Below are 11,157 nucleotides of genomic sequence, written 5' to 3'. Positions count from 1 at the left end.
GATTAATGGACGCCCCCTTAACTGTTTCTTTCACTTATATACGAACTACATACTTCCAAATTCACAATTAATCAGTTATTTTATTACTATATTTTTTTTATAAATATTTTTTTAAGGCTAAACAACGTTTGCCGGGTCAGCTAGTAAAAATTACAATATAATAAAAAAATCTGAATTAATTTTTATTTCGTTGTTCTCACAACTTTCTGATAGATTTTTATTTTTTTCACGAAAGGGCCACCAGAGGTCTTACTATACCACGCAGCTACAAGCGATCTGAACAACCTCAAGTATGAAAAACCGCGGTAAATTCAAAAATGATTGGAAAGCAAATAATAGATCGTTAAAGTAAGAATGTTAATGAAAAATAATCTGCTTTTGTTTAAAGCAGTTAGATTAATTAATAATATTATTTTTAATAATATACTAGTTGTATATAAAATATGATGCAACATCGTAGTTCTATTAAAACATTCTTAAGATTGTCGCAACAGAAAAGTGAGTAAGATACACAACATTTAAATTTGCAATAGCAATTTCATTTAAATAAAAACATTCTAATAATATATAAATACGTTTATAAAAATTATATATGTCATTCATATAACAAACTTGCAGTCTAAAACATTTACATAACAGTTTTTTATACAATACTATATTCTTCTAAATTAATTTTATTTTTGTTTTTTTTATGTTTGAACTTCCCTTTCGCATCAGCAATTTTCCTCTTCTTCAATTCCTTCTTTTTCTCATGCAATTGTAGTTTACGTTTTGCAGCTTTAACTGGATCATTAATTTTCTCCTGAGCTTTGATTTTCTTTCTGTCAGCACGCCTAACATTTAATTGCATGGTAAGTTGTTGTCGCAATTTGTTATAAGTTTCTTCTCCAATTTTGCCTCTGATTTTTTTACCAATTCTATTGGAATGTTGTCTTAATGTAGCATTTGATTCGTCTGTTGACATCATTTCTCTAATCAAAGGAGCTAATAACTGCTGACCGTACATTGATAGTTGGTCAGCCTCAAGTAAGGTGACTACACCTTCAATCCAATTAAATACTGCAGTTCTCTAAAAGTAAAAAAATAGAATTCAGTTAAGGATATTTAAAAACAGTTTAGTTACATTTAATTTACTCATACTTACCAATACTATTGAACTAGGAGTTTTAGCTACTTCTGCATTTACAACATATCGCATACGTCTTATGAGCCAATGCAAATTTACAGTCTTTTTTGATGTTTGTACACTGTCACCATCTTTATCTTTAAAATCAACATTAAGAATTCTCAAGTCTTTTATTATATTTACTATATAGATCAAATTTTTTACAATTTGCTCAGCAAAATCAGAAGATATTTCTCCTGGTATCATTTGAACACACATATCTAAGATCAAACTTTTCAGGGAATCATGTGTGTTATAGTACAAGAATCCTCTTTCAAAGTCCATACCATCATTTACAAAACTTTTTTGAATATCAGATACTTTCAAGGAAGATAAAACGTGTTCCAAAATTTTAGCTGATTCGAATCGAGCCCATGCATGAGGATAGGCTAGTAATTTCTGAGCTTGCTGTGCTATTTCATCAACATAAGCATTGTATTTTGGTGACTTCAAGAATCCTGGACAATTTTCACACATGTTCACTAACATTTTTAGAGTTTGAATAGTTTGATGATCTTTTGCTTGAACTTTTGCATCAACTACGTTTTCTTTATCCTGATCAAATTCTTCATCGTTTTTAGATATTAAAACAAATTTTCCAGCAGTTTCAGAATTACTATTTGTGAATTGTTCTTCAATTAATGGAAGCAGTTTTGATAATCTTGATTGGAAAGATTCTTTTTCGACGTTTATGAATCTATTACAAAGTAGGGCAGCCATTTCTTTGTGCGCAACCTAAAATTAAAACAATATTTGAAATATAAACATATATTTAAAATTAAATTTAGACATATACTATATAGTCATATTACCTTCTTATCTTTAAACAAAGCAAGTGTGATATCAAACAAATTATCACGTTGGTTATTCGGCAATCTTTCCAACATGCTTTCTACACACTCTGCCACTAATTTTTTGCAATTAGGTGATGTATCATTGACCAGTCTGGCTCCAAGCGATACAAAAAATAAGCCACTATGTTCTACCAGAGTGTCCTGAAATTATTTGTTTTATTAATTAACTAATAATGATCGCAAACTATTTATTTCCAAAGTTGTATAAAATTGGTTCTATTTTCTACATAAATATATATCCACAAACCTCTGGAAACCTTTGTATCACAGTTTGTAGCATTCTTATTGCAGATTCTCGTCCATAATCCACTTCATAATTCATTTGAGCTAGATAGAATTGTAAATATTTCTCCAATTTTTTACCAAGTGGGTAATCCATTAAAAATCCTTGAATAACCATTCTAGCTTCTTCCCTATTAGACAAAAAAGATTTTATATTGCATTCTTTATTCTGAAATGAGTATCTATATGATTTTTACAAACCTGACTTTTGGAAGTTCAGCAATGATGCTTAGCTTGCAAACTTTATCAATTACTTCATGCATTTCTGGAACGATAAGTTTAGCTGAAATTATAGATTTCAGGAGCGTAAATGCTGATGCTTGTCTATCATGGTCGTGAAGATCTTGTTCAACATATAACAATAGTATTTTCAGCTGGTCTTTATCAATCGTGTAATATTTCACATGGCGTACTAAAGCATTCATACTTTTAAATGAATTCTGAACAAGTGGAAAGTTTTCATCATTTTTGCTCAAGCCGGCAGTTGCAAATTTATGCAAAATAGAAAATATGACTTCTGAGATCTCTTTGACAAGATTTTGCATACTGGGTATAATCATCTTCATGGTCCATATTGAACACACGCACTTCAACGATAATGTTGTGACTCTAACATGTGTACTTTTTATTCCGTCCAATAGAATTGGTATTAAGGGGTCTAAGAAAGGTCTGTAATCGTGACTGCGTAGTTTTTCATGAACCAGCAGTGCGTGCAGAAGACCCAAACCAAATTCAACCATTACGTGAGCATTGGTTTGCGCATTGGTCTTAACAACCTTTTTGTTGAAACCAGTTCTACTCCTTGGTGCTTCTGGTATGAGAAAGCAATCAGGTTTTGCACGCCTGATCAATTCCTTTTGAGATTCCGTTAACACTTGCTTGGGGGCTGCTTGAAGTTCGGGAATCGATTGTGAAGAAGTTCCATACAAAAATATTAGCAACGACTCCGTCGGCATGAATTTATTTTCCACCAAACCTTGCACGATTTTACCTAAACATTCCTGAGTCTTCAGTATAATTTTCTTAGAATGCGAATTCGTCAACACTTCCTTGAATGGCATGAGCAGATCTAGAAGACATGAATCTGAAATGCTTTGAGCAATGATTTGTAAAGTGATGAAACTTTTACGACTGGTTTTTGCTTCTGGCGTTTTAGCGCCCAACTTTTCTACTTCTTTTTCTTCAGAAACTTTACCAAACAAGTCTTCTTTGCAAACTTCCAAAACGCTTTGTAAATTTCTGTCCATATCTCCTTTTTTGAAATCATTTTTCAATACTTCCAAAATGTCGTGCACGGTAGCAACTAAAACATGAACGTGGAAACCGCGGGTCATCAAAGATCGCAACTGCTCCAATACTGTATCCATATGCTGGGGGCCCAACGTTGTCATTATTTTCTTTAAAATATCTCGTGTCACCAGACGAACCTCTTTTAGCGGAGATTTTAAAAATGTGCAGATTTTCATCACTATGCCAGGCAAGTTCCGTTCCAGCATACCTTTTGGTAACTTCTGCAACAATTTAACCAATGCCAAAGCAATCGGAACCCTTAGAACTTCTTCCTCTTCTCGTTCTGCTCCAGTCCTTCTCCTGTTTAATTTATGAGATCCTTCATGACTTGTCATTTGTGCAATTGCATGGTTCAATTGTGGAATCAAACCTGTGGTTATCGTATGTATCTAACGTTTGGCTGCTGATTGCGGCAATATATAAAATCTTTCCATAGCCAATTGAACGATATTATCAACAGGTGCTTCTTCAGCCTCCACATTGTTATCCTCATCTAAAACGACGTCCAGGTCATCTTCAGATTCTAATTTTTCGTCAGAATCCTCTTTATTATCACCACTTGATTTACTTTCTTCGTCGATTTGACCAGATACTACAGTTTCCGGTTTTTGGTCTTCTACCATTGGCTCATCCAACTGTACATCTTTAGCTTTAGATAGATCAAAATGGAATGCATCTAATATTGCAACTACCAATCGCACCAACTGCTTTTGAAATTCAACGTTATGACGAAGTTTTCCCAAATAAAATTTCAATATTGTTTCATACTGGTGCCAGGGTAATAGTCTACATACTGTACTAATAGTTTCAATAGACGCATCAATCATAGTATTTTTGCCAGTGAACTTCTCATTGCACAGATATATTGAAGCTAATGGTAGTATAAATTGCGTTAATGTTCTTGGTTGCGGAGCCTTTTGCAAGGTTTTAGCAACAGAACAGAACTTTAGCAAAGCTCGCACCTTTCTATGGCTTTGTAGATGCTGCAAATTTTCAAAGAAATCCACTTCCGGGTCTTGTTTGTTGGTAAGAACTGCTAAATCTTTTAAAACAGGATGGACATCAGGACATTCGCGAGCCAATTCTCCTAGTAGCGAAATGGCTTCATTCCGTACAGTATCATCTTTGCTTCTGAAACAATTTCTAATAACGTGCAAAACTGTGGAACTCATCAAAAATTCACGCTCTTTAGGGATACTCTGATACTTCACAGCCAAAACTCGGATGATTTTCTTTAAATTTTGGCAAGCAGTTTCGCGCAATGCCAGATCTTTTTCGTGCTTCATGAAGTAAAAATTATTGTATATAACTAAAACACCTAAATCCATGTCGATTTTCTTGTTTTCCAATAAAGCATCAATGGTTTTATAAGCAGCTAATCTTTTATCAAAATCAGGCTGCTCTACCCATCTAGAGTCCCAAGCGTTCAACTCGTGTACAACATCTGAATAAATTTTGATTTCCGGTTTCCGTTCACTTATCACTTTAATTAAATCGCATAGTAACTTTCTAGGAGCGATAGTACTAATTTCATTAAACAAAGGCGCAATAGATCTCACATGGTTTTCTGGATCGGTAACCTTAGCTACTAAATTCTTTAATGTGATGACAAGTTGGATAAGAACTTCTTCACCCACATTTCCGGATGCGCGCTTTACCAAAATTGGCAACATCAATCTCAATAATGTGTTGCTCGTCTCGGAATCCCATACTAATTCTGTGGCTCTCGAGAGAATCACTAATTCTTTTCTACCAATGGATTTGTTCGAGGATGTTCCACATACTTTACGTTTTATCCTTTCCAAAATATCTGGTATATATGGAAGAAGTAAACAACTACCAAAATTCAATTTCTCCGATAAAACCAGCAATTCCAGTTTATCCTTATCAACATCAACAACATTATCAATCAATATTGGAGGAGTTTTGTCCAACTCTTCCTCATCCATTTGCAACGTCAACATTTTTTCAAACATCTCAAAAATTGCTGCAGAAACTAAAGGTTTAGTTTTGATATTCAATAATAATTTCACAACATGTGCGATTGGCGTCAAGCTTTTGTCTTCAGGATGATGTTTCGCCAGCAAAATATAATATCTAGGGTTCTGGCTCCAAACAACAAATAATTTCAATAAAGCAGTGGGGCTATGAATACCTTCATAAGATAATTTATCAAGCCACGGCCAAATAAAAACATTGTAAATTGCTTCAATCTCGTTCTGCGACCAAGGATAAGTTTCGAACTGCGCAAAGAATTTGCATATCGCTTGCAAACATAAGTTTCGCATATTTTTCATTATAGTCAAATATCCAGCATGTACATTATCTTGAACTAGAACTCCGTTTACAATTGCTCCAATGCACATAACCATTTTAATCAAATAGCCGATAAAATTTTGGGTCATAAGACCTCCGAATTGTTCACGAACGACGCCTAACAAATTAATCGTACTCAGTAAACGTTTTGGGGCTATAACATTCTCTAAATTCGTATTTTGGATTATAGAGTTGGTCATGTCCAATATTTCTTGGTTGAGGTAAATAGAAAAATTTTTGAACGCCATATTAACAAAGAATATTAGTTCATTTTCTCCACAACCGGCTATGAAGCGCAAAACTAAGGACCTTCTTAGCTGACCACCTCCTTTTGTATTGGTACCGACTTTTGTAATCATTTTACTGTAAACAATTCGCATAATAATCGGAAGCAAATCGTCCCTGTGACTTATTTCTATCATTTCGGTGTCTTTATCGATTCTGAAATTCGTAAGTTCGTCTTTGAACTTTTTGTCATCGACTAAGTTGTACAAATTTTGTTTGTACGGAACTAAATATTTATGTTTGTATGTCATTATACAATCAAGAGCGGATTTTTGAATTTCTGAATTTTTACTGGATAATAGGTCTAGGTAAAGATTATATAATTCTGGTTCGCGGTACATTGTTTTTGGGCTCCTGACTTTTGAAAATATTTCTAAGTGCGCGAGAAGTAATCTGAAAAGTAATTTATATATTTATAAATCAATAAACTGTGATGTTAGGCATACTATGATAAAAAAATAGAAAATAGCAGGTGTTAATATACACGTCACAATCAATAATAATCAAATAATAATAAGTCACAATCAATAATAAACTAGCTGTAAGTGGAATTCTGTCTTGAGGCAATTATGGCATCGTGCCTTAAGGCAAATTGCTGGAACTTCCCGTACCGTAACGAAATGTTCGAGGAATACTGAATGTTTTCAAATAGATTATTATAAATATTGTAACATTGTCTAATATTTATAAGAATTATATAAACTGAATTGCAAAATTGAAATTATTTGTAAAGTATATTAGAACTATAGTCAGAATCAAGAATAAAATCTGAATTATTTTCGATATACAAAAAATTAAAAAAAAAAAAAGTTGGAACAATTTTTTTTTCCAAAATTAATTATTTTGTTAAGACAAGCAGAAAGTTCTTTGAATCATCTAAATCGGACGCTTAGTTCTCTCAAAAACTGCCATTTTTTACATATTTAGCTCCGTATCTTCGAAATGGCTGGGCCTGCTTTTTGCCAAAAACTAATTAACACTTCTCCCAATCATTACTAATTGAATGTTTTTTAGATCATTCAAATCGGATACTCCGTTCTCTCAAAAAGTCGATTTCTATTTTCTGCACTCTTTGCTCCGTATCTCCGAAACGGCAGAACCTGCCTTTGCCAAAAACTAATCGAATCGAATATTTTTTGAACCATTCAAATCGGTTGATCCGTGCGCCCGAAAACGTGACTGGAAATTTGTATCCATACATACATACACACACACACACACACACATCCATTTTTTCTGAGGTATGCCAAAATGTTCAAAAACCTTCAAAACGTCGAGAAATGTAAAAATTTTCAATTCCGATTTTCGGCCCATTACAATAACTTACCCTACAGGAAGTTAAAAATAATAATAAAGTAGTGGTCGGGAAACCTTTTTCATCATCATCCCAAAATATTTTTATATAGTTAATAAAATCGCATCTTTTTAGCATCATTCATATTATAGCTTCACAAGATAATTTTCAAAATAAAACAATAACCATAAATTTAATTTAAACACGATTAAACTTTAATTTAAATTTTACTGGACACGGACTATGTAGAAAATAAAGTTAATTTCAATTACAAATACATATAAACTTTTTATCTCTAAAAACTTCATTGTTATCCCATTTGAGAAAATTTATTTTGGTTCCCCGACCCAAAGAGTATGCATAATAAAAATTAAATACCTATAAATTAAGTTATTAACTTACTTATACAAGTTTTTCACAGATATACTAGATTTCTCATCAGTTATAGAGTCTTCCAACTTTTCAATTGCCTCGATTTGTGCACTTTCTTCTTCTTCATTTTCATTTTCCTCATTATCGTCCTCCATCGGTGCACTTATTGAGTTTGTTGTTTGTTTTATATTCCAAGTGTTGCCAAACTCATTATTAACTTTCTTAAATTCATCTCTGTAAATATTTAGAGATGATTAAAGTAAAAGTAAAAGTTATAATATATATATATATATATATATATATATATATATATATATATATGTGTGTGTGTGTTACATCAAATACTCACTGCATAAATTTCAATAACATTTCAGCGATACTTCTATTTTTTGCTTCGCACAAGTCAGTAAAATGACTCATGGCTTTCCACAACAAAATTCTGTAGTTTACAAAATCAGGTTTATCATCAACTTCATAAAATGATGAATATAAATCTTGTATCAACATATATTTAGCATCAAAAGTGCCAACGGTACTCAAAGTATCACATTTAACTTTAGAACTATTAGTGTTTGCTATAGAATTTTCCAACTGTTCACAAATATTGTCCAGAACTGTGCAGGTTCCAACCCAGAAGCATAAGTTGCTATTATTTCAATAGTAGGATCCCATAATAGCTTGAAATTCATATACAGAACACCTAGTAATATCTTAGAGCGAGTTGTTTATACCTGACGTCATTTAAATTTGTGATAATAATATTATCAAAATTCAATTTATTTAGATACTGCAATTGTTCACGATATTGATGCACTGAAGGAGTTATATTTTCTACAGTATTCATGATTGTAAAAAATGCTGGTTGCTCATTGTCTAAATCACAGTTGTTGAAATCCGGTAAATAATTGAACAGAGTGAAAATGTGGGTTGTTATTAAGCGGATTTTATGATGTGGAGAGCTTAAATTGATAACCAAGACATTATGTAATTTGTTAAACATGTTGATATCGACATTGTTCAGGTCAATACTAGAAGCAGTCAATGCTAAATCTAATATGTTCAAAGCTTGGAGATATTCTAATGAGGTGGTGTATGGCAAAATTACATCAACCAATTCGTGAATATCTAAATAATCGTTAATGTTATCAGAATCTATATGAATAGCACACTCTAAAGTCATTCCCAGAAGGAATAAATCTCTTCTAACATTTGCAGTTATTGTGTTAACATCTCTATCTACATCCATTGCATCTGAGTTCGGCTTGAGTTTATCCAAAATTAATTTAATCATATTTTTACAACTACTTTTTACTTCATTAGCATTATGATTTAAGTGAGGTAAACAAATCAAAATGCACAAAATATTATCTATGTTTTCATAAACATGCTCCAATGTCAATACAGATATATATTCATAATTTTTTTCATAAATTTCTTCAGATTTCATATTAATATTATATTTTCTCCATTTGTTCAACTCTAAACCATTAACACACAAAGGTGATTTTTTTAAACAGATTTGTGCTAAAATTTTTAAACATTTTTCGTCCAGTTCAGTCTTAATACAATATTTCAAAAATTGTGGCAGAATTAAAATATCAAATTGTGTATACATAATTGAATTTTCTACAAAATGTAACAGAATATTTGGTTGCTTAATTGCAAGCATATTAAGAGTGATGCGACTTGCATTTTCTTGCAACAAAGTTATATTTTCTGAAGTGAGTATTAGAACACAATTTGTGATACTATGATCAGTATAGATCAGAAAAGTTTCCATTAATTATTCCCATTAATCTATTAATTAAATCTCCAGGTTTTGTAACAAATTTTCCTTGTTTATGTTCAACAGCTTGTCCTACCAATTTTAAAACGTATTCAAGTCCTTTTGAACTTTCATCATCATTTTGTGATTTTTATATAAGAGTCAATACTTTCAAACATTGTTGACCAAAATATTTCACATTTGGTATATTGAATACATGATAGAATATCTGTAACTGTTTGTACCAGCACTTCAAATAGTAAACCTGTTGGTAGTTTATTATCTGATAATGAATCGATGAGGAAAGGCAGCAAGGTATTAGCACAACTGTGGAAAGATCCTTGAATTCCACGCATCATTTCAAATAATAAGCGACCACAACCTGCAACACCCTAAAGACAAAGAAAGTTGTATTATAAAAGAAATAAAATGATTTTTAATAAATAAACAATACTTACATCTTTATGAGTTTTTAATGATTTCAGTATAAGAATTAAGAACTTCTTTTTTATCTTTGATATCTCTTGAAACAAATGAAAAGCTTTCAGCAGCAAAGTTATTAATATAAGTTGGTTTAGAATCACCTAACAGCGGAAGCACTAATGTAAACACAGTGCTTATGTCTTTCTTTAGGAATGCTCTTAAAGTTTTGAATAGATAGGCTAAACATATCAATGTCCATTCTAAAACCTCAGAATCTTTAGTCCCGAGCAAAGATATAAGTTGTTCCAGAAATACTGGAAAGTAAGGGTAAAAGTCTTCTCGCAAATCTTTTGCTAGAACAACAATAAACCTAGAATTTAATTAAAAAATATGTACTATTTATATTTGTACTGTGCATGATTGTTCTTTTCTTTTATACTTACTCTAATAGTGGTTGAAGTGATATATTTGTAGCTTTTTTCAAATGATTCAATAACGATTCAATAACTTCATCCTTTTTATGAATCAATTGTGGAAGTGTTATAATGCCTTGCACTGATTTCCGAAAAGAACTATAATCTTCTGTTAAATTTAGAACATTCCACTTTTGAATGGCTTGATAAAAGTAAGTTTCATTTTCTTCTGGTTCTTCTTGATTCACATGATCTAAATGATATAAAGCTGTACGCCTTATATCGATATTTCCAATGCGATCAGCAAAGGATTGGAACTAGAAAAAAAAACAGAAGGAATAATAGAAATAATAGAGGACATTTTTGAATATAAAATATATAGTTCACTAAATAAACAAACAATAAAGCATATAATGACGATTGTAACACCTAAGTGTAAAAATTTAGAAATAAGTGAAGGCTCTATGAATTAAATTTTTAATGGAACAATAATAATAAATCTATAGTGATCGAATAATCCATAAAGGTATAATGAAGAAAGGTATTAAATGTATTTTTAAAGAATATATATTATATAAACGAAGTATTTTAAATAAACAAAAAACAAATTTTACTAAAAAAAAATAGATATTTTTTGCTCGAATATAAATTATATTAAAGTGAAAATGAAAATAAATGAACTTAGTTCATAAAATTTC

The 11,157-nt window shown here is 31.5% G+C and overlaps 1 protein-coding gene across 1 annotated transcript in view; it reads right to left on the bottom strand.

Annotated features, from left to right (window-relative positions):
• Positions 1-643: 643 nt before the first annotated feature.
• Positions 644-11,157, bottom strand: part of LOC113379074 (small subunit processome component 20 homolog) — a 17,362-nt gene continuing 6,848 nt past the window's right edge. Inside the window, 13 exon segments of the mRNA XM_026619515.1 lie at positions 644-1,069; positions 1,145-1,900; positions 1,978-2,160; positions 2,267-2,432; positions 2,503-6,585; positions 7,889-8,092; positions 8,208-8,412; positions 8,451-8,567; positions 8,570-9,606; positions 9,810-10,015; positions 10,082-10,132; positions 10,134-10,416; positions 10,490-10,776. Of these exon segments, the coding sequence (XP_026475300.1) occupies positions 644-1,069; positions 1,145-1,900; positions 1,978-2,160; positions 2,267-2,432; positions 2,503-6,585; positions 7,889-8,092; positions 8,208-8,412; positions 8,451-8,567; positions 8,570-9,606; positions 9,810-10,015; positions 10,082-10,132; positions 10,134-10,416; positions 10,490-10,776 (8,004 nt within the window).

Source organism: Ctenocephalides felis, unplaced genomic scaffold (genome assembly GCF_003426905.1).
Source record: "Ctenocephalides felis isolate EL2017-DRISC unplaced genomic scaffold, ASM342690v1 CF-g0.4_SCAFFOLD_00845, whole genome shotgun sequence".
In the NCBI taxonomy this organism is placed as follows: domain Eukaryota; kingdom Metazoa; phylum Arthropoda; class Insecta; order Siphonaptera; family Pulicidae; genus Ctenocephalides; species Ctenocephalides felis.
The sequence above is the reverse complement of the archived record's forward strand: the minus strand, read 5'-3'. Positions and strand labels throughout refer to the sequence as shown.